At 49.5% G+C, this 21,899-nt stretch overlaps 7 protein-coding genes across 7 annotated transcripts; 1 reads left to right on the top strand and 6 right to left on the bottom strand.

Moving 5' to 3' along the window:
- Positions 1-66: 66 nt before the first annotated feature.
- On the bottom strand, positions 67-1,189 carry EPUS_06790 (uncharacterized protein; the record flags this gene model as incomplete). Its single annotated transcript, XM_007807806.1, has 3 exons — positions 67-713; positions 749-902; positions 956-1,189. The coding sequence occupies 3 exons, from the start codon at positions 1,187-1,189 to the stop codon at positions 67-69; spliced, it is 1,035 nt and encodes a 344-aa protein (XP_007805997.1).
- A 244-nt stretch (positions 1,190-1,433) lies between these two features.
- EPUS_06791 (uncharacterized protein) lies at positions 1,434-3,042 on the top strand (the record flags this gene model as incomplete). Its single annotated transcript, XM_007807807.1, has 2 exons — positions 1,434-1,951; positions 2,001-3,042. The coding sequence occupies 2 exons, from the start codon at positions 1,434-1,436 to the stop codon at positions 3,040-3,042; spliced, it is 1,560 nt and encodes a 519-aa protein (XP_007805998.1).
- A 614-nt stretch (positions 3,043-3,656) lies between these two features.
- On the bottom strand, positions 3,657-5,348 carry EPUS_06792 (uncharacterized protein; the record flags this gene model as incomplete). The annotated part of the gene is made up of 1 exon (XM_007807808.1): positions 3,657-5,348. One exon carries the CDS (start codon positions 5,346-5,348, stop codon positions 3,657-3,659), a length of 1,692 nt encoding a protein of 563 aa, XP_007805999.1.
- Positions 5,349-5,886: 538 nt separating this feature from the next.
- On the bottom strand, positions 5,887-12,471 carry EPUS_06793 (uncharacterized protein; the record flags this gene model as incomplete). Its single annotated transcript, XM_007807809.1, has 10 exons — positions 5,887-7,383; positions 8,516-8,982; positions 9,043-9,307; positions 9,554-9,670; positions 9,718-10,268; positions 10,321-10,465; positions 11,354-11,489; positions 11,539-12,061; positions 12,114-12,334; positions 12,383-12,471. 10 exons carry the CDS (start codon positions 12,469-12,471, stop codon positions 5,887-5,889), a joined length of 4,011 nt encoding a protein of 1,336 aa, XP_007806000.1.
- Positions 12,472-13,696: 1,225 nt separating this feature from the next.
- EPUS_06794 (uncharacterized protein) lies at positions 13,697-15,310 on the bottom strand (the record flags this gene model as incomplete). Its single annotated transcript, XM_007807810.1, has 2 exons — positions 13,697-14,094; positions 14,161-15,310. 2 exons carry the CDS (start codon positions 15,308-15,310, stop codon positions 13,697-13,699), a joined length of 1,548 nt encoding a protein of 515 aa, XP_007806001.1.
- Positions 15,311-17,072: 1,762 nt separating this feature from the next.
- Positions 17,073-18,381, bottom strand: EPUS_06795 (uncharacterized protein; the record flags this gene model as incomplete). The annotated part of the gene is made up of 3 exons (XM_007807811.1): positions 17,073-17,212; positions 17,278-17,565; positions 17,622-18,381. 3 exons carry the CDS (start codon positions 18,379-18,381, stop codon positions 17,073-17,075), a joined length of 1,188 nt encoding a protein of 395 aa, XP_007806002.1.
- A 2,136-nt stretch (positions 18,382-20,517) lies between these two features.
- On the bottom strand, positions 20,518-21,685 carry EPUS_06796 (uncharacterized protein; the record flags this gene model as incomplete). The annotated part of the gene is made up of 3 exons (XM_007807812.1): positions 20,518-21,347; positions 21,405-21,610; positions 21,666-21,685. 3 exons carry the CDS (start codon positions 21,683-21,685, stop codon positions 20,518-20,520), a joined length of 1,056 nt encoding a protein of 351 aa, XP_007806003.1.
- Between the last annotated feature and the right edge of the window lie 214 nt (positions 21,686-21,899).

The raw sequence follows: 21,899 nt of genomic DNA on the forward strand, positions 1-21,899 counted from the left end.
TTCGGAATGTGGAGCTACCTGCATATCTAGCCTTTTGCAATAGCCTTCTCTTTTGCTTTTAGCTATTCATTCTGCTTTTTTTCGAGCGTCGAACCGCTTGAGTATGGGCACCAAGCTCCATACCCTTTGCGCAGTGCCAAATGCCACGCCTGCAGCCATAATTCTGGACCACACATTGATCCGAGCAGGCCAGATAAGCATCATTGTAAACAGTAAGCCACTCTCGAATCCCTCGATCAAAGCAGGTTTCATTGTGACACTAGTTAACTCGCCGTCACTTTTGTCGGCAGCCACTGCAGCAACGTAGAAGAGCACGAAGTTATTGACGTGAAAGCTCGCTTCTAGCAGAGCCAGTGCTGTCCAGTCAATCAGGACGAATTCTGACTGCCCTCGAGCAACTGATATGGGAAGGAGAGAGTAAATGATGAAGTCGCTGAGAAGGTCAAGGAAGCCTCCGAGCTGGGTGGCGCAACCTCTGGCTCGAGCAAGAGATCCATCGAGGCAGTCAAGGAACCGGTTCAGCACCCAAAAGGCCAGTGCCACGTTCTCATAGCCAGGCCTCGTCGCCAAGAAACACGAGAGCAGTCCGCACACGAACGCGCTGAATGTTATCTGACCGGGAGTAATGGATTGCGGTACTCCTCGACTTATAGGATCCACCACGCCATCTTTCCAGCCACGAAGCGATATGTCGAACATGTCCACTATACCTACTATTTCTGCAGATCAACACCTTTCTCTTTCGCACGTTCCAAAAGCAAAGACAAAAAGCCAGAATGATTCTTGGAGACCCCAGCAAGATCTTCAGAGGTAAGGAGGACCTTGAGAGTGCTTTCGCTCTCCGAGTCCTGGCCCAGTACAACAGGATACCTCAACTTGTTTGTAGACACAAAATCTGACAGCTGCGGAAGAAGAGTCAACCCTGCACACCCCTGAGAAGGTTGTGGTAGCATACTTCAGGAGTGAGCTCGTCCGTATGAAGCTGTTTTACCTGTGCGGGAATCTTCTGCTTCGTAGCTTTCCACTCCGCCGACTCGTCAAGTCTCAACCCACCATGCGTCAAGTCGCAAGCGGCGCAGGCACTTTGATCTGCTGGTGTGCTTAACTTCCGACAGACATAATTCAGTTTTCCAAGCAGCGAAGCTTTGGCGTTGTATAGGATGTAGATGACAGACGGCGATCCGGTCATGTTCGATGTTGCCGAACTCGACTATGACTGATGTGGAAGCTGAAGATCGTGGCAGCAATCAGGTCGATTAGTTGCAGTGAAAAGAGTCAGCTTTGACTTCATGACGTGGTTCGACTGGAGCTAGTCCGCCACCTTCTTGGGAGCTCGTCTTCTTTACAACTCACATTATGGAGATGAGGTTGTGTATTCAGGGCTACACGTCCAACTAGCGATACTTGTGCTCTTTGGCCGACTGACAACAAAAATGCAAATATGGGCCAACCCCCAGGAAGATTTCAAGCCCCCTTCAAGTGACGACTCACAGGAAGAGCCGAGAACCCAGCAAGATCACGCCTACAAGCCAAGAACATTGCTTTCACGAGTCTATGTGGTTGCTGCTGTCTTCTTACTCTTCCTCAATTTCTTCCTGGCGCAGTATGATAAATTCGTGCTCTCCTACTTCCAAGCCGATGTGATCAGCTCACTGAATCTCTCATCGTCTGATTATGGAGTCCTCTCTGGATATGCAACGGGTATAGTCTACGCACTACTTGCTCTGCCGCTTGCATTCGTCGCCGACTATGTCAAGGCGAGAGTGTGGGTACTGAGTGTTGCCGCTCTCTGGTGGAGTCTGTGCGTTCTATTCCAGGGACTTAGTCACAACTTTTGGCAGATCCTGCTGGCAAGGATTGGCATGGGCATCGGACAGGCTCCAGTCGAAGCTTTGAGCATCAGTTTGATCAGTGATCTAGTGGACGCTAAGTGGCTCTACGTGGCAGAAAGGTACGTGGCCACATCTCCTGTGCGCAGTGCGCCAACGCATCCCTCCTAGTCTATTTTATGTCGGCGTCTACGTTGGTGAAGCGGTCAGTGGGCAAATCGCGACAGCATTCAACAAGACAGGCACCCCCTGGAATGACGCACTGAGAGCTGTCGGCATTGTGGGAATGGTGTTGGCTGTCATTACTCGATGTATTCTACGCGAGCCAGCGAGAAGAAGCGCCATAATTCCTCCGATTCAAGCAAGCGATGATTCGCTCTTCGCATCTCCGCTTCGAAGGAACTGGAAGTTCGCGCATGCAACGAGGCAGATTAAAGCGTCTGTCTCTCAGATTGTTCGGATGAGATCCTTTTGGCTCCTGACTTTATCCGCTGGTGCACGCCAATTCTCTGGAAATGTCTTCGGTTACTACATGCCTTCATACATGTCTTCGATATACCCGTCCGAGATGAGCTTGTTGTCACGATATGGCATCATCGTTGGCGTGGTTGGGTCAGTCACCGTTGTTGCTGGTGGCCTCATTTGCACCTCCTCCGGTAAATGGCGACCATATATGCCACTTTATTTGACTGGCGTTGGTGGTATGATTTCCAGCATCTTTGTCATTCTGATGGTCTTTTCAAGAAGTCTTGCTGGAAACGACGAATCCAAAGGTGTACGCATCCTCTATGGTGTCATGAGTGCGGCATATCTCACTGCGGAATTGTGGCTTGGAGCATTCGCTTCTCTGCTTGCTCTCCTCTTACCACCACAGACCAAGACATTTTGTCTCGCCATCTACACGTGCACCATCATCTTAATCTATTCGAGCGCCCCCCAGATGATCGGTCTTGCATTAAGACAGTATGAACCAGAGAGCTCTGCTTATATTCAGAAGACGAGGGATATTCTGGCAATATTGATCCCAGTCGGCTATTGGGTAGCGGGAATCGGATTTCTCTTGTGCATTCATAAGGTCAAACGGGATCTCCGAGGAGACATGGTCATGGCTGGTAGAACGAGTTGGAGGAGAAAAGCTGGATTTGTTGGGTTCGCCGTTACCTTGATATCCTTGACGGTCGCCCTTTTCGTGACCAGCTTAGTATTACGATAGACTATAGACCAGAAGATTTACAACCCAAACCTTTATTATCGTGACGGATTGACGTACTTATTCTTAGTGGTCCAATTTAGGCAATTTGCTCGAATTGGCCAAGGCAGTCATTTCCTGGAAAAACATCACTTCTGATCCTTCTATCGTCACCATGAACTGTGATCTATATCTGTCACCAAAATTTGCTGGGCTCTAGTTGGCCCATCCATTCGTTGACATTTTTGTACCCATCACATATGCTCTCGATCTCCACAAGGAGAGTCCTTTAACGGACCCTCCAAATTTCACGGAAGGGACTCACTTTGAGCGGAGCATGCTACATGCTGAGCCCATACTTAGGAGGAAGGGGAGTAAGAACGCAAACAGACAGACAGGTCAGACATCGTCCGCCCAGGCTTCTTGAAAACATCCGTTTATGGAGCGTTTATATGGGTCTAGAGTGACTATCTAAAGAGGCGTCCTGTACTTATGCATGCATGTGTGCATCTATGCACACCAAGACAATACATCAGCCCCCCAATCAGTAACATTCCCAGGTATCGAAGCATCCCTTCACCCCACACAACTTGAAGCTCTCCTACCACCACCCCAGCCACCCGCCCTCTCATCTCTCCTCACCCCTTCCTGAAAATTCCCACCCGAACACCCACCCTCGGCCTCTGAACCGGCAACTGCTTCATCCCCTTAGCCACCCACTCCGGCTGCACGCCAGCGTCCCAACCAAGCCAGCCCCGAACCCCTCTATCCTCCACCATTCCCTCCATCTCCACCCCCACGTCAACCATGGCCTTACCCACCGTAAGAACAATCTGACGCACGAGTTCGGTGCCTAAGCAGGTCTTCGGACCGGCGCTGAAGACGAGAGAGGGAGGTGGATCGAAGGAATCGGAGTCGGAGTGGGAGTGCAAGTCTTTGTTCGAAGTAGAGGAGGAAGAGGAAGGGGATGGCATATAGCGATCGAATCTGAAGAGGTCGGCGTCGTTTCCGAAGACGGTGGGATCGCGTGATGCACCTGAGAGGTAGAGCCAGATGTCGTGACCTGCGGGGACGGCGTGGTGCATGGCGTTTCCTTCAGGTGGTGGTGATGGTGGTGGGTAAGTCATGCTATTATTCATGTTTCTGGTGGCGGTGCTGGTGGGTGTTTCAGTTTCGGATTGGGAGTAAGACTGTTGATGAGGCTTAAGAACAATATCTCGCTGGACTCTCCGCATAACGCCCACGATAGGCGGGCTCAGGCGTTCGGTTTCGAGTAAAATGCTCCGCAGCATTCGTGCTTGGGCATCGAGGTCGCCTTGGGAACGGATCAGTTCTGCTAAAGACGTGGTTGTTGGTCCTTTCACTTCCTCGATGCCGTCTCCGTCCTCCATGTAGCCGTGACCTCGGTCTCGCCACAGATAAAGATTTAGAACGAAGGCGGTCAGGAGACTGGCCAATGCCTTGACAGCGAGCGAACTCGTGAAAAGCAAGGCATGGTTCGCCGCGTCCTCTTTGCTGGTTGCTCCCTGTTTCAGAAATGGACAACCCGCTTCCTGCCTGTTGATGATCTCCCCAAGATTGACTTGAAGATCCTTTCTCGCTTTTATGCCTTTACTCCTGGGAGACTGCCAGAGCCGGGTGTTGATCGAAACAGGAAAGAGGGAGAATTGGCCACGGAGCAGAGTTTCTTGTAGGCTTTCTACCTGGGAGAACTCTTCTGGTGAGGATGATGGTGATAAGTCCAGGAAAACGCTCAGTAGAATTTCCCAGGCGAGCGATTTGAGCGTCTCGTAGAGGTCGACCTTGCCATCGGCACCACCAGTGGCCGGATGTAGTAGCGAGGAGATGTGTTTCTCCGTAATCTGGCGAATCTGGGGCGTACTGTCACATGCGAAGGTGGAAAGTTGGTCAGCCCAGGTTCTTTTGTGCACAGCGTGGGTTGTGCCGTCCTCAAGAAGGATATTGGGCGGAGGGAAGAAGTCCGACATGAGCTGGTGGTAGGCCGGACCTGCAGCCAGGATGTCGGCATCCAGAGATCGAGGGTTGACATCTTGACTGAAGATACCAGCGGCCGTTGCAGTAATAGTGCTGGGAGTGAGATTGCTGGATGATGCAGAGGAAGAAGCCTCCAGTATATCCTTACACAATTGATATGATGATACAATATGTACCTTTCTGTTCAATATAGAAGCAACAACAATGTTCTTCTTCCCCGTAGTCGAGGGAAGTTGTTCCGGGTCTGATATCGCCAGGTCTTGCAACCGAGACGAGATGAAGGACTCAGGAGAGGAATGGAACGAGAAAGATTGACCAAGAGTTGAGAGAACCATCCTATCGTCTTGCAAGGAGACAGGGTGGGTTGAAATGTAGCATGTCAACCCGAAGACTAACAAATCAACCTTGTACAACCTAGAAGCAAAGAGCGTGCAGCGGGATGTTCATATCCAGCATCAACCGTGTCATCGAAGGTGTGTCTAATTAGTATGACAGGTATCAGCTGGCATCGATGGAAAATAGCCCATCATCACACTTTGAGCCAGGTGAATATCGCGAAGGTTGGAGCTGTGAGTCCCAGACAGCTGGTCATAAGAAGCCTGTGTAAGTACTGGTTGCATCCAACCTGGCACATAAGATGATCAATAAGCGTCTTGCCATCCGCTTGGTCCTTGTTCTGGCATGGATGGGAAGCGCACATTGCTGGGAAACATAGTATCAACAGGTAGATTGTGTCAAGGCAGGAACTCCCTTGAAGAGACCGTAGAGATTGCCAGTGTGGCGGGTATCTAATTAGACCAGAACTTCCAAAACAACACCATCGCTGGATAAACACAGACAGAACACCTCGAATGTCTTCCTTTCGTCTACCAGTCAGCCTTCCACTCTTACAGCCTTCTCACTCTCGCTCATTGACCCTGGAGGCACCGCCTCCTCCTCCGCCTCCACCGCCTCGTCCTCGTCCTCCTCCTCAGGCCCCGGACCATCATTCACAATCCTGATCTGAGGATCTGGGATCTGAATATCCAAGCTCATATACCCTGTCCTCCTCAACGGTATGATCTTGACACGCTCCCCCATCCCGACATCACGATTCCAATCAGCCAGCCATTGCTCCAAATCGCGTAGCCGTTTCTTGACACCGCCAAACCCGAGATCGTCCCAGAGCCATCCAGTCAGCACACCCATCACAACATCAACCAAGTTTCTGCTGCTGAAAGGATCGTAGGCCAGAACAAGCGTCTGGTTCACCTTCTGTATAATGTTGCGGAATTGGTGTTCGGGTAATAAGGGGTCCAAGATTTCAGGATAGAGGTTGGAATAGGTGGGAGCAAGGTCACCTCGTACCATCCAGTCTCTCTTTATACGAATGATCCTTGTGCTGGTAAACTCGGGCGAGTTGAGTGGTACGTGTGAGTTTAGGTGTGGAAAGCATGGATGTGATGGGCCCCATGCCAGCTCCTCGGCAACACTGCCTTGATCATCCACAGCATCCTCTGCCCCAGCCCGCGATTCTGGCACTTCGCTCTTGATCGAGTATGGTCTTCTCAGAGAAACCTCTGATTTCGTATGCCGTGGAGGATGGTTTGGTTGATCATCCTTTCCCATACCATACTTCTGACCTAGTATCGACTGACTCTGCGGTATGTTGGCTTCGAGATCCCGATCGTGCGTGTTGTATTTCGAGGTGGGTGTGGTCGTTCCCATCCTGGACGGATCTGGTGGTCGATGGTCCTGCGTCTGTTTCTCCAGATCCGACATCTCTGCTGCTGCACCACCACCGTCAAACTCAAGTGTCCCACTCAGTCGCTGCCCGGGCGGGAGACCGATACTGGTCCGTCCACTTTCACTTCCGCCAACGGGAGAGTGCTCGAAGAGAGGACTATGAGGAGATTGACGACGAGACCGGCGTTGTTCGGGAAGAGTAAGAAGAGCTGCTCCGGCTTCAGGGAAGGTCCCCGCTATGGGACTTCTAGTGATAGGGACTGCAGCTTGTCTTGGAACGTGGTTGATTGGATTTAATAGTCGAGAGGGGGATGGTCTAAGAGTCTTGAAGGGTGCCCTTTGAGATGGTAGCTGTCGAGAGAAAGGTTTGAGGAGCGATCTTCGATGCAGAAGTGGATGTCGGTCAGGAAACCGTGGTAGGACCACTGGTTCGGGAGATTGCAAGAAAAGGTCATGAGCAATGGAGTGGGATTGCCCTGCCTGCGGATCAATGTCGACGTCCCTCTGAGGTCTCTTTTCAGCCGCCCGCGCTGACAGTAGTTGTGTTGTCTGCCGCAAGGAGGAGGCCGTGGTAAATGCTGTATTGAACAATGTGTCGAGAGGAGCGGCGGAGTCGTAATGATTGGAGATTGCCCAGGGCAGGGCCTGGGGGAGGGAGAGGGGGAGGAGGAGGGAGAGGGAGAGGGAGAGGGAAGAGTAAAATCCAGTTCAGCGGCCGTCAGCGGCAATTTAGGCGACTTTAGCTTCATGCTCCCCTTGGACCCCTTGAGAGCGCGCTTTTCATGGGCGCATTATTACTACTAGTATGCCTGATGATTGCTCTGGCCGAGATAAGTAGAATCCTTATGGAGGCGGGAAGATTTAAACTCTGGGTGAAAGGAAAGATGTCTTATGAAATAAGTAGCTTCTCGTATACGGAGTATTATTGATCAGGATTCGCCCAGTCCCGGATCTCGGTCAAGTCAGGCGAGTCATGGCCCAACCCAACGTTCCGGGACCAGGATGGGAGCATTCAATAAATAGTTCAATACAATCACACCACTTAGCCCTATCTACTCCCCAATTCCTGCTCTCATCCTCGACACACCATCCGTCACAAAAGCATCTCACCAAGTGTATCTCCACGGCTTCCATAAGCACTGGTGATGCTGGGATGGCGATCTCGTCTGCAGATCTGGGCCGTGCGTTGGGCTTCAGCAATGCAGGGCAATATTTTATGGATTCGGGCAGCATTGATCGGCTGAAACTGCAATCCTATCGCTGCGATTGGACAGAATGAAGATCAGGATCTCGCCTCAAACACCCTGCAGTGATGTCCATCGCTTTTCTGCATCATAGTCAGGCGCTGTCTCGGGGGAGAAGACCTGGTGGGTGGGTGTGCTGGCAAAAGATAAAAGAATCCTTGTCACTGGACAGATTGACCGTAGCCACCGTGACATAACTTCAAGGCCTCGGAATCGGTTGAATGTTGGTGGAAGAACATTGGCATCCATGGACTGGGAGCAGTACTCCGTACTGAAGCTTGATACCAGCCCTATGGAAGGCGGAGGGTTTTCTCTGCAATTTCCAAAAAGAGATGGTGGCTGAAACCATGACCATGCCAGCAATGCTAGTTTCAAATCACACGGCTATCAATGTCACCATTGGGAAATTTGCTTGTATCATTCTGTCAACTAGCTGTGCGGCCCTGGCATGTTAAATTATACTATCAGTAAGATGCGTCAGTCGCGAGACAAGCTCGCTTTGGTCTTCAGACATGTTCCACCAACAAACCAACCAAGAGAGCACCTCCACAAGCTGCGTACTCGTTGAAGCTGATCAAGGTGGCTGATCCGGAAGATGTTGCGGCAGCAGTGCTGCTTTCGGTAGATGAGGCCACCTCCGTACTCTCCGGTACTTGAATGGGGATGCTGCTTGCTGGTACACTGTTTCGAGTACTTTCTGTACCGGTTGGATTGTTGGCCGACGCTGAGGTGGCGCTGGGTGGAGGAGATGTATCCGACTCAGTCGGAACAGCCACACTGCTGGTAGAACTAATGAGGGCAGGAGGTATGGCCGTGTCGGTCGGAGGGGCCACATTGCTGGTTGGAGCAATCGACGCAGTAGGCGCCGTAGATGTCGTGGAGACGCCGACAATGGAAACGGTCCCAGCCAGGTCCATGGTAGAGGCAGCATTTGCTTCAGGGCTTGCTGTGGGGGGTAAGCCATAGATCTGGCAGATGTTTGCTATGGCGCCAAAGGTCGCTATGATAAGTGAGCTTGCATGCCTGGATGAATAGATGAACGCTGATCCAGCGAGCTGACCTTGCTGGCTATCGGCCGCGGCACAGGCCTGATAGACACAGGCATTAAGCCGATCAATGTAGATCGAGCTCGGACAGAGACAGGACCATTGTGTAGGGGCGCAAGTCGTGCCAGTGACATCTGCTACGCAGGGGAGCTGCCGAAGAAGGGTGAGCGGATGAACGGAACGAGGACTTGAAGCTGTGAAGGTGGAGGTTCGTGAAGGGAGCAAGCCAGTGTACATGAGAGTGGCAGATTTACTTCGAACATCGTCGGGGATTGTTACCTACCGCGCAATCAGAGACACCAACCTGACCCGACACAAACGGCCAGAAGCACGCAGCAAGTCCCAGCCCAATCACGCGAATCATCTTAATTCAGGTCAGACGAGGGAAAAAAAGCAGACGTCAAATGCAATAGAGACTGGACGGCTCTAGATCGGAGGAAATGGGATCTCATGGTGGGTGGACGGCCGTATGGGAGGAAGGGACAATACTAAGTTACCAGGTATTCAGTGGCAGGAAGAACGAACCACGGCACGGTTGGAAGGAGGCATTGGGCTGCCTCGACTGATCCAACAGTGGAGAATGTACATCTGAAGAACACTGTGCTGCTGAGCAACGTAAGGTGAGATATTGGTACCATGACCCTATACTGGCTTTAGAGCATACAGATAGCAGTCACGAGCCAGATCACCATTGCTCCAAAGGCACCCAATGGCTGATGTCTGCTAGCCTGTCCAGTCTCCTGCGCAACAGCTGCCGTGCCAGTAGTCGCCGATTCCGCGTTTGCCTGAGCACTAAAGATCGTTCCAGTCAAGGTTTGTCCGTTGACCGTCGTGGTCACTGTCGCCCCCAAAGACAGGCTGGGAGACGCCGTGATGGTAGCCGACACCCTCGATGGCGACGTTGCTGCTGTCAGAGACGAGTCTGTTATGGTTGAACAGTTGTCGTCGCCATGGAATCCTGACCAACTGACAAGCCAGCTCGGACCCCAATTTCCCGTGAAGGTCGTCCATGGACAGTGACCCGCCCATCCATGGCAATGACCTTTACCAATTCCTTCTCCACCAAATCCTCCTCTGCCAAATCCTCGTGATCTATCCGAGGTACAATCGCTGTATTCAGAGCCCCAGCCGCTAGCGAAGAGAGTTCCTCCTGAGGTTGCAGAAAAGGTAGCTTCAGCTGGAGCGGCGGTGATAGGATTGCCTCTATTCGCGCAGGCCTGGGCTATGTTTCCGAAGATAGCTGAAAAGGTTAGTGTGGGCTTGTTTGGGTCTAAGTCACAGAGCCGAAGTACAGTTTTGATCCGACAGTGAACATGACGAGCTGATGCAGTTGTTGACAGAGTCGAGGGCACTCTGATCAGTGCAGACACAGTCCCAACCATAGAAGGAGTCGTCTCTGTCGCAATTGGGAATGTTGAGATTATCAATGCAGTCGTCCTAAATGCCAGGTCTTGGATTAGATGATAACAATCTGTGCGAAGGGGACAAAGCAAGGCATACAACACAACTCCCCCAATTTCCTGCACTGACCTGCCCCAACAGCAAGGCCGTTATGGTCAAGAATAACTGGATGGATCTCATGGCGTACAACAGGAAAGGTTACAAGAAATGAAGTACGCAGGAAGAATCAAACTCAGCCTTTCGCAATGTGTGGAAAGTACAACTCTATTTAGCTTTTCAAGTAGTCCATTTCACCATATGTCCTTCGTACAACCAGGCTGTGTGATTTGGACCATTGCTGTCAGCAGATTGCGGACTTCTGCGAAAGGATCAAGTTGCAGGCCATCTGTTGTCCTATGAAAGGGTTTGGTGACGCGTCACCAACTCTGAAGCCGATACAATTTTCTTGATAGCGCCTGAAGTGAACCCTTGACGCCTTGTGGATTCCCGTGGTTCCAGCTTCCGTAGTGCCAGGCTGAAGAATATTGACACAGTACATGACGACTCCAGACTGGAGTTGTCGGTCGTACTTGTTCTGCCCCGCAAAGGTTACGAGATGGCTGAACTAGGCACCCCGCATTACGGAGAAAGGCTGCACAAAATGTACTAACTTTCTAGATTCTAGATCATCGTGACGCGTCACAAACGGTGATAGCCACTTCGCATCATGCATGGCTCCCTGGCTATCAAAATATGACCACGGAATAGGTTCCAGCACAAAGTTGGCAATGTCTTCTTAGTTAGTAGGTAGCACTCAGTAGTAGTCCAGAGTTTGAGCATCGTGGCGGATGCAAACCGTCATTCCGGAGGTGAGAATAGTTGTGGTTTCATGTTGATCTTGCAAAGCTTTGCGATGCAACCGCTCAGTTGGAGAAAACTCTGTACCCCTTCCAGGACGCGCATGTGCGTAAATCCGATCTCTTTGATAAACTCCAGTTTGGAGTGCTCCGACAATGTGGGAATGGTCTTGGTGACTCGAAACATAGTGCTGATAATGTCGTGTGATGAGTACCCTAGGTCCCTTTTCACATGTTACCACATGTGAAAGAGAGTTGGCGTAGGTCACTTACCAGAGTTCTTTCAGCGTATCCAAAGCAGTATCGACTTTCCCTTCCCAGCAAGACTTGATCATTGCTTGCACCTTGACAGGGTGTGGACTGTCGACAACGCGGAAGACGTTATCTCCGCTCACGAATCCAAAACCAGCCCAGGTACTCTGCAGGTTGTTGATGGCCTGTCGCATATCACCTTCTGCGCTGAAGACCAATGCCGCCAACCCATCCTCCGAATGCTCCACCTTTTCAGCCTCAATGATCTGCATCAACCGATGCACAACTTGCGCATCTGTCAGGCGTGCATAGCGGAGAATGGCGCAGCGCGATTGTAGAGGTTCGATGATTTTATTAGATTGATTGCAGGCGAATGCAAAGCGAGTCGTGTTCGAATAGATTTCCATGGTACGTCGAAGAGCTTGTTGTGCACCAGATGTCATGCTGTCAGCCTCGTCAAGGATCACAATCTTGTGTCTCCCTGGTGGAAGAGTAACCTTCTTCTGTGCAAAGCCTTTGATTCTATTGCGGACGACATCGATACCTATTTTACCGTCAATAGGCAAAGCCAACAATGCAAGACCAACCAATATTACCTCGTTCGTCACTTGCATTCAGTTCAAGAACAGCCTCCTTGTATGCATCACCAAGCAACTGCCTTGCCAAACAGAGAACGGATGTAGTCTTCCCAATCCCAGGCATTCCCGAGATAATGACATGAGGCATATTGCCATCCTTGGCGATGATCTTCAACCGTTCAACCGTCTCTGTATTGCCTACGATGTCGTCAAGGAAGACTGGACGATACTTTTCCACCCTGAAGACTTAGCAGTGTCACCTCTAGGCAGTAATAAAGGAGGCATACCATGGAAGCTCATAATCTGGTGTGGCACCATTTGTATGGGCTTTCAGTGCCTTGCGAGCAGCAGCAGTTGAGGACTCTGCTTCTACCATGGCATCAAAGCAAGCTCCTTTTCAGAGTGTAGATGTGAAAGTACTATCAAAATTCCCAAGGTATTTTGGCTGGACGAAGATAGACACGTTTTGGGTAAAAAGACGCGTTAAGTTTCTGCCTCACAAAACGCGTAAAGTGGCTTGGCACCTAAAAGGAGTAAATCTGGGGGGCACGGGTAAGCAATACTGTCACTAATTAGCTCAAAAGAGGTCACCCCCTTGTTCTTCCCTTCTCCTTCCTTCTTTCCACCAGAGCCATACCGTAGTAAGGGCTTTATCATTACATGACTGCACTAAAGATATCCTCGGTTTTTTTACTGCGTGGCATTCTTATCAAGCCTCCACATCTTTGCACAGTTGTTACGATGTCCAGATGAGCAGCCTGTGTCACAAAGCTCGTCGCACAAGCCACATCCAATGGCTATAAAAAAAGGAGCACACAGGGAGAAAGACATAGTGCATGGCATGAAAATCACGTGAAGAGGATGAAGAGAAATCAAGATGCGGTATTGAGGCATTATGTCTTTGCAAGAGGAGACCGCTTCATTTTATAGAAAACAGTCATAATACTGATGCTGCCTTCTAGATGGCACCTTATTGAAATGCAGCAAGAATCTGCAGAACAAGCTTGCTCATTCCTGATAATCATCTGGCTCGAGAAAATATTGTCTGTGATCCGGCATTGGACCTTTTGACTTAGCCACTGTGAAAGACTTTTTTGCGCTTTTATGTTTGTCAGGATCTAACATGATTGCGCTCTTACAGGACCAGCCAAGACCACCGGGGTTCCGCTGAGTGCGACGAGACTTCTTAAGGATTAGTTCGAATACAATATGGGCAGTGTCGAACCGTTCTCCCCCCATTCTACTCCCTGTCATAGTGGCCTCGCTTCCACACGTATCTTTGTCATTCTGCTTACAAAACCCATGACAATTATCGTGTTGAGTCCGCCAGACTTGTCAATATCCCAATTATTGACTGTATGGAAAACAACAAGAAAAAAAAAAGTTGAATAAGATTTCAGATTTCAGATTCTATGAAAACGATCATCTAACAAAGAGATTTAAAGGAAGATTTTAAGACCCCTAGATCAGAAATCCTCAGGAATAATGACCTACAAAGGGGCTTTTGGTAGCATGAAAGTTGATATTGATTCAGCCAACTGCAACACCACGCGTAAAGACCTAACCCTAATTCCTAAGATAGAAATTCAGGCCCACAAATCCTAGGCGGACAGCTTAACCGCCATCTTCGGGTCTATAAATCTCTCTAAATACTGGACGCGAACTTTCTTCGCCCTCTTCTCCATGTCCTCGTTACCAAGGTTGTAAAGATCTCTCAGTGCGGGCTCATCACGGAGTCCATCCACGCTATCGACCAACAAGCGGAGAGCATTGACATCTCTCCATGTCCGGAAGCTCATAGCCCGCCGGCTAGAAGCCGCCAGACCAAGGCATATCAATGCTGCGAACTGGACACTGAGCAGTCCAACAAGAAGAATGAGCGGCACGTAGGTTATGCGATATCGCAGGGCAGATGGCACGGCTTGTACCTGGAAGAAAGAAGAAGAGCCGTTGTCGCCTTGTGGTGGTACAGCACTTTTTATCTCGTAAGCAATCCGCTCTATTTCTCAGCTAGCATAGAGGAAATTCAACGCATTCACCCGATAATCCATTCTCAAACCCGTACTGCAAATTCCGTCTGCGGTCAAATATGTAAGGCAGGACCACGCGCTTGAGGACAGAGCCGGTGCCAAACCTGGCTCAAAGCCAGCAGCTGTCAGTGCATGAAAGTTCAATGCCGCCTGCCAGTCCTCAATGAGCATGGGTGCAATCTCTTTCGAGTCGGACCAGGTGCTAGCCGTGATCTTCCAGGATAGATCTGCCCGCCTTGAAAAATTATGTAGACCGGTCTGACGGGTCACATTGCACCGCAAGCCCCAGCTAGACATGTTGGTCTTTGTTCCAGTAAATCCATTCCTTGTCATGTCATACGTCTTGTAAGTGATGTCACCGTATGGGGACGGCTCAGGGTTTCTGAACGAAGGAGAACTGGCGAGGTTTCCAAGGTAGATCTGGGTTCCATCCACAGTGAAACCGGCAAAGGTGTACTGTTCGTTGTATGCATTGGTAAGAACTTCCATTTGGCCAGGATATTGAGCTTGGTAGATCATTGGGCTATTGTTACCAATGTCAAAGATTGCGTTTATTGCGACTTTATACCTACCCATAGCAACAACAGTCAATCTATCTAGGGGTTGAGCCTGACAACCGATTGATAATCGATAACCGGGAACATCATGTAGACCGGTAATATTGGATGGGAGCGCATTCATGGATGCTTGCGTTGCATTGATCCCAATGTAATCATCCCGCTCTAATTTGTCGGTTGCATTATGATACGCAATTTCGGTCAACACTCCAACGACTTGGCTGCCAAACCTCGATAGGTCCTCGTTGGTGAAATTATAAGGGTAGTCTTGTTCTCCCCCCATGGATAGAGTTCGTCCGAAGTCATTAAGCGCTTGAAGTTTTGCTGAGGAGCCTCCAATAGCCGTGCTGTAAGCCTCATACGCAATGACATTGGAGAAAGCCGAGAGTATGACCGCAGACAGGAGGACCAGCAACGCAAAGAGATATGTCTTAGGATTTTCCCTTCGAACCAGTTTGAAAATTTTGTTCAGGTTATACGACCCACAATCCGTCTTGCTGGCCTCCACTAATGTTGCCAGAGGCACTCCGCCGGATGTTCGTTCGTTGATGATCGTAACCCGAGCAGTAGCGAACCAGTACCAGTTTAAGCAGAAGACGAGAGCAGGTGAGAATATTATAGAGCACATAACATCAATCACCTTCGCCTGAACTTGGGTAAGTCTTCCTCCAATAGCGACTGAAGTTAGCCTGATTTGTCCACACTTCCGGAGGTCAGTGGAAATCCAGATTGCGAAACCTATAATTGGTAGTGCTGTCAATACAATAGCAGCAGGGAGTCCATGAGTTGATCGAAGCACATGATCAACATAATCTCCCAAGTTAATGAACAGAGAAAAGCACTTGTTGCGGGTTGAAAATGATACTGGCCTTTTGCTATTTTCTGTAGGATTTGATTCATGAACCAGGAGGGCTGAAGATGATACCGGCTTTGTGCTATTTTCTGTAGGATTTGGTTCATGAACAGTGAGGTGTCGAACGTTGCTGACTAATCAGGAGAATAGAATCTGAATAGCAAGTTGTTCTCTCTAATTGACCGCGCAAGGAGAGCCTATTTATACATACCAAATTGCCATATCAAACTGCCAATCCATGCGAAATAGCGCGAAACGTCAATACTAAAAATACATGTTAATTCGAGGCGAAACGCGTAACAAATCTGTGATAAAACGCATTCAAAACGTCGCACAATACGCCACCGTTTGATAACCAGCAATTCATCGAAGACGCGCAGAATCCAGTAGCGTTTGTTGCAGCGCTATATATATCACGTGACATCCGGTCCACATGAGGGTTGAAGACGATTCCACACTTTTGCTACTTTCCATAGGATTTAGTTCTTTTTATTCAGAGGACGATACTGAACAGATATGACAGAATAGATGCATGTGGGGGGAGCTAAGCCAGGTAGACGATCGAGAAGAGATACAGCATTTAAATAGGTCGAGGATGAGGCTGAGGGACAAGGCAGAGAGCACAGACAGCCTTAGAACAAATCCGGCAAATGTGAGTCAAACGGTGGCCTGTCCTGGTAAAGTCTCTGTGTGACAATCTGCAGGAGATACGTACTGGGTAGAAAGCAAGTTGTTCTATCTAATCAAAGGGGGTAGCGCACATAGATATGCGTACAAATTAGCTGTACGGTACAACGAAATTAGAAGCGAAATTGTAGGAGAAATTGACCAATCAAATGCAGGCGAAACGCAGGAGCTTCACATAGAAATTCCAACCAATGAGCACTCACATAGTTCGACAAGTCCTTGGCTATGAAAGGAAGTCGGATCTAGTTGGTGTAACACTGGCATTGATCAGTTGCTCTGGCAAGCTGGTGACATGTTTGAGCAGAGCATAAACAAGGCTGATCGTGAGGCTACAATATAGCTTCACTTTTGCAGACCTGGCAGAGTCTTGATTCTGCTGTCACACACGATGGCACCACTGCAGCACAGGCATTTCCCATGTCCACTGCGTATGACCTTCTACATGCGAGCTTTGAAAAGACGACTGTGGATTGGAGCTAAACGTGGTAGCAATCTTCAGCTACTGTGTGAAGGGTATGGAATTACACCTTGTACGGTAGGTACAGAGCTCATCCTTCTCCATGCCTGTTGATGCAAATGCGATTGTGTGGTCAGCACCAGTGAACAAGCAATTTCGACCAAACTGACTCCTCCTCAAGCATGCCTTGAGCCTCGCAAGCACTCTGACGCATGTCATCACAATGCCGCCCAGGTTGCTTGAAGGCACGTCTCCCTGACGGTCTCTTCCAGTAGCATTAGCCAACACAATAGCCAAACGTGGATCACCGTGCCATTTCTTCTGATCTAGTGCTGTGTGCCCTCATGCACTGATGATTACAGTTGTACGATCTCATTCATGTGTGCATCTTGGTCAGCCACTAGCTTGACGCTGCTGGTTATCCATCCTTTCTGGAGCGACGTCGCTGAAGAGCATGCTTCCGGAGAACTGGCGTTTTTGCTGCTGCAACTGGTCCACAACATCTTTGAGATATTCGACGTCTTTGTTCAAATCTGTGAAACATGTCAGCTAATTATTCAGACTTAATCAAAAGAGACCAGGCTCATGGAAGACGCACTTGCATTCTCCTTCTGCAAACCCTCGATGGTAGTCATGAGAACAGACTTCTCCTTGCTGCTTTGCTCGACAAGATTGCGAAGAAAGGTGTTGTCCGACTGAAGAGAAGAAACCCGCTCCTGGAAGGTCTCTGCATCCACGGGCGTAGTGGTCAGGCTAGATGTGCCTTGGCTCTCCGGGGTAGATGGGTTGGCAACCATAGAAGTGTTAAGAGAGGACGAAGAAGGGTTGCGCTTGGTACGAAGATTGGAGAGGGCTTTTTCGAGGTGGCGACCTGCTTTAGCTGGTTCTAGGAAAGAAGTCCGGCTATCAGTGTATGCACAGGACGAGACAGAACTTGCTCACCTCCTGGTGTGACTTGGCGAGGTGCATCCGCAAGCAGGCCAGTCTCACGATGAGCATAAAGACAATCATCTTCTGAAAAGCGACAATCACCCTTTACCTTCCACCAGAAACAAGTGAGATGCTTCACCGAGGGTTTGCCGTGTGGATGAGGAGTGGGACGGCGATGTTTTGGGCTGCTAGGCAGGGATGATGATCGAGGTACATCGCTGATTTTAGCTTTCGCTCTGTTAGAAGATGGTGTTGGTGTACGTGGGTGAGAAGGGTATCGGGGAGCATTCAATGAAGCCTGACTGAATGATCGTTCAAGCGACGGAAATCGTGAATGTGATGGAGAGCCTGCATCCGAAACTCCAGGTGAGGTAGTAAAGGCTGGAAGCGGACTAGGCATAGATCGACGATTCTCATGGTAGCGATGGGAAATTGGTGGGTTAACAGGCGTAAGAGGCTGAAGGCGAGTGCCCTGGCTCAAGAGGGTGCTAGAGGAAGTTCGCTGGAGAGGCTGACCGATGATTCCCGGGTCAGGTGCAGAAGCAACGGCGTGGTTTTGACTCGCTCTGGACTGCTGATATGGACTAAGGTAGGGTTGTGGCAAGCCACCTTGGCCTCCATAGAGACGGCTCGAAACCGGCGGAGCGGGAGAAACAGGAGATCGGTGCATGGTGTAGTCTTCTGGTATAGTGGATTCAGACAACGGATTCTCAAGAATGTCTGATAGAAGTCGCGGACGTGTTGTAATAGCAGGATTCTTATTGTCAGCCATGTTACCTGAAACGAATGAGCCGCTGGGAGAGGAACCGATCATGCCATATTGACTGTGTAGAGTTCTGGTTAGGGAGCGGGCCAGTCTCAGAGATAAAGTATACCTCCGGAAGATAACCAGGGGACTATCATCAGCTGTAACTTACGTAGAACGGGTTGTGATTGAAGATGAAAACCCGCTGGCAGCGAGGGTGGCGTCGAGAAAATGACGGTAAAGTGAGTATAGAGTGAAGGAGGCAGGTGGATGAAATATTTTGTGCATTAGACTTAGCCACAGGAATTTATCGTAATAGCAAACACACGAGATACAACGAACACTCAGTGACAGTGACTTGCAAGCAATACATGTTGTCTACCTTGCTGCAGACCTCTCTTTCAACCACTGATTCAGCATAACTTCGAACTCCGGAGGCATCCCTTCAAATCTGTCCGCCCCATCATCCGGAAGATCCACCCAAGAAGCCTTCTCCTTCAGAAAGATATGCTCACTTGCCTTCCGAAGGGGGAGCCTACTGTCATCGATAGAACTTGCCGTCACCGCAACGCGATCACTTTGACAGTAGTATTGCATTGAGAGCGTCGATCCGCAGCTTGAGCAAAAGCCCCTTTCCGCAATATCACTATGGGTCCACAGATCAGGTGCTCTCAGCCAGTGGATCGACGCTGTTGGCACACTTGCGAATGTCAGGAATGGACCTCCTCCAAGTTTTCGACACGTATGACAATGGCAACTGCTCATTTCATCAGGCATAGCGGTCCCTGTGTACTGAATTCTGCCACAGGCACAGCTGCCCTTTATCAAGACTTCTGAGTTCTCCATCTTCAGTATGATGGTGTGAAAAGCTTCTCAAGATGAACTTCGGGGTGCTGCTTGGGCGGCTGCTGTGGAATAGGCAGCTCACGAAAAGATGCAAGATGAGTTGTGGATCCTGCAGAATGATGTCGAGTCTTACTCGATGGAAGGTCTGGCACGTCCTGCAGAATATGCAATATTCACAATTGCGTGACAATTGCGTGAAAAGCAGAGAAAGAGTTCAGGAGTTCAAAGGTGAGGACCCCACACCTCTAATGTTAGACACGCCTGCAGATACGGACAATGACTCCACTAAGACTGTTCTAGTATTATGTATGGTCTAGTACACTATTCAGGGATGTAGGGATCCATGATTGGTGGGAAGGATCCACCATGTGTCTGTATATCCTCAGGAAAACCAGTAAATGACGTCTCCACACCTTCTCCCCATCGGTAGCAGGATGCTAATGCTGGCTGGCTGGCAAGGAATTGCCCAATCCATCTTTTAGCATATCCTTACAGCTTACGGAAAACAACAGTAAGGCTGGCACAGAGGACAAAGTTTCCGTCATCTGTGATGAAATCATATCTTGCCAATCTGCATTCACCAAAGAGCATGGATTTTTCATGACTCCAAGAATACTCATCCAGCTCTTGCCCTTGTTCACCAGATCCCATGTGATGGGACGATTGACAGGATGTGTGTTAGGCATGAACTGGCTCCTCGATCATGGGGAATAGGCAATGAAGATGACACTGAGTGTCCTTGCAGGTTGCAAGAGTCCCTAGAACCAATGAGTGTTCCGCAGCATCTACTCCACACTCAGGCGCTCTTTCAAGGCGTAAGCTTGGTGCAAACTCGTGATATATAGGAGCTGCCTTTCTTCATGCATTATGGGCTGCCTTTGTCCACTGATTAGTGATATTGCACGATTCATGTAGTAGCATGAAAGAGCAGAGCCAATGTGCACAGCAGCGAGCTTTGATCAATTCCGGATGGCATGGACAGTCAAATGGCTATGTGGACTATGGCCGCATAACAGAGCTTTTGAAACATTCCACTGTCTAGGTCAGCAATGTGAAATCACCTAGGCATTCTTACCATTCCCATGTGGATGGCACAAGAGACATGTTGCTTGGCATGGGAAAGGACTTTTTAGGGACTCGGCGCACACTGTACATTGCCAAGGTCGCCATGTATCTTCCAGCCGCCTCACCTTCAATTGTGAGATATCCTTTGGGACAATTAAGCGAACCACCATGGGACTAGGGAATTCGGGTACTGCATACTGCGATGTCTGTTGTTCTGTAGCAGAAGTGAAACCATTCCGTTTCTGGTTGCACTTATTTAGTAACTTTGGCGGCATGACCCTCGATCAATCCGAGTGCTCTAGCCTCTCTCTCAACGATTTCGGAAAGATCTTCTTTGAGAGATTTTCCACGACATTCCCATCCCAGCAATTTCCTTGCTCTGATTGCTTTCCCTCGTGAGTTTGAGCCCCAGAGGTATAGGCCAGCCGGATGCAATTTGGTCAACTCGTCGGCAGGAAGGCTAAGCGTCTCGTCTGATTCAATCAAGCCCTTTTGCTTCGCAATCTTCGCGATGCTTTGAAAGATATCTTTCCAGACAAATTCACCATGCTCTGCGAAATAGTAGCCATCTTCGTTCCAAGTTGCTTCACCACCTCCAGCTGCCGCTGCTTCCCCAAGTAGCTTGAACACGTCAGAGAGGTCGTGTACGTTGACTTCATGCCAAACATTGTCCCCCTTCAAGGGCAGAAATGCCTGCTTTCTCTTCAGAATGGCTTTCGCTGCTTCATAAACCTGAATTGAACGCTGATTGTCTGGACCTCTTCCCGGACCATGAATGCAAGGCGGGCAAACAATGGCAGTCTTGACTGCCTGAGGGTTGGTTGAGCTCATGCGTAGGACAATCTTGTCAACGTGACGGTGCGAAGCGAAATCAGGGATCGAGGTCACTTCTTTGATATCATCCCAGTCGTTATAAATTCTGGGTAGCTCCGTGCCATACGCGTCCTTCTCTGTGGTTTCCCACCCCAACAATCCTGTGCCACCAGTGTGGATATAGAAAAGAGGGCTTGAAGGAGCCCGCTTAGCGGCTGCCTTCCCAAATGCTTCAGCAGAAGCAACATGATCACTACTATCCGCAGTATCTGTGGACCCACATCAGCTGTATAATGGCTCATAGAGTGTGATGCCAAGCTCAGTACGGTATACGATATCCGCCTTTCCTGCCTCCTCTTCAAGCAAATCTGTCGAGTCAAGGGTCCCGTAAACGAGTCTGACTGTGGGATAAGCAGCAGCAACCTTGGCCCCTTTGTCGGCGTTTCGAACTAAGCAGGTATATTCCCAGTCTGGATGTGCTTCGACAAGTGCAAAGAGGGCATCCCCTCCAATGTAGCCTGTTGCGCCAGTGCTAGAAGTAATCAGCTACTCGTCTGGACATTGGTTCAAAGGCAATGGCAACTTACAGGAAGACCTTGGGAGCCATTTTGGGACTCTGGATACTGGAAGAACTGTGAACAAGTAATAGAAGCTCGAAATAGCCACAAAACTGTTGGTAGCGGATGATGTGGATGGCAAAGTATTGTTGGGTAATCACGTAATGACACCTCCATTTCCGTTTGTAGTTAGCACAGTTAGTTGCCAAGAGTACGGTTGCGGGCAACGTTAGGATATGACATTTAGTCTGCAGTGCAGCTCAA

This window comes from Endocarpon pusillum, assembly GCF_000464535.1.
Source record: "Endocarpon pusillum Z07020 unplaced genomic scaffold scaffold726, whole genome shotgun sequence".
NCBI lineage: Eukaryota > Fungi > Ascomycota > Eurotiomycetes > Verrucariales > Verrucariaceae > Endocarpon > Endocarpon pusillum.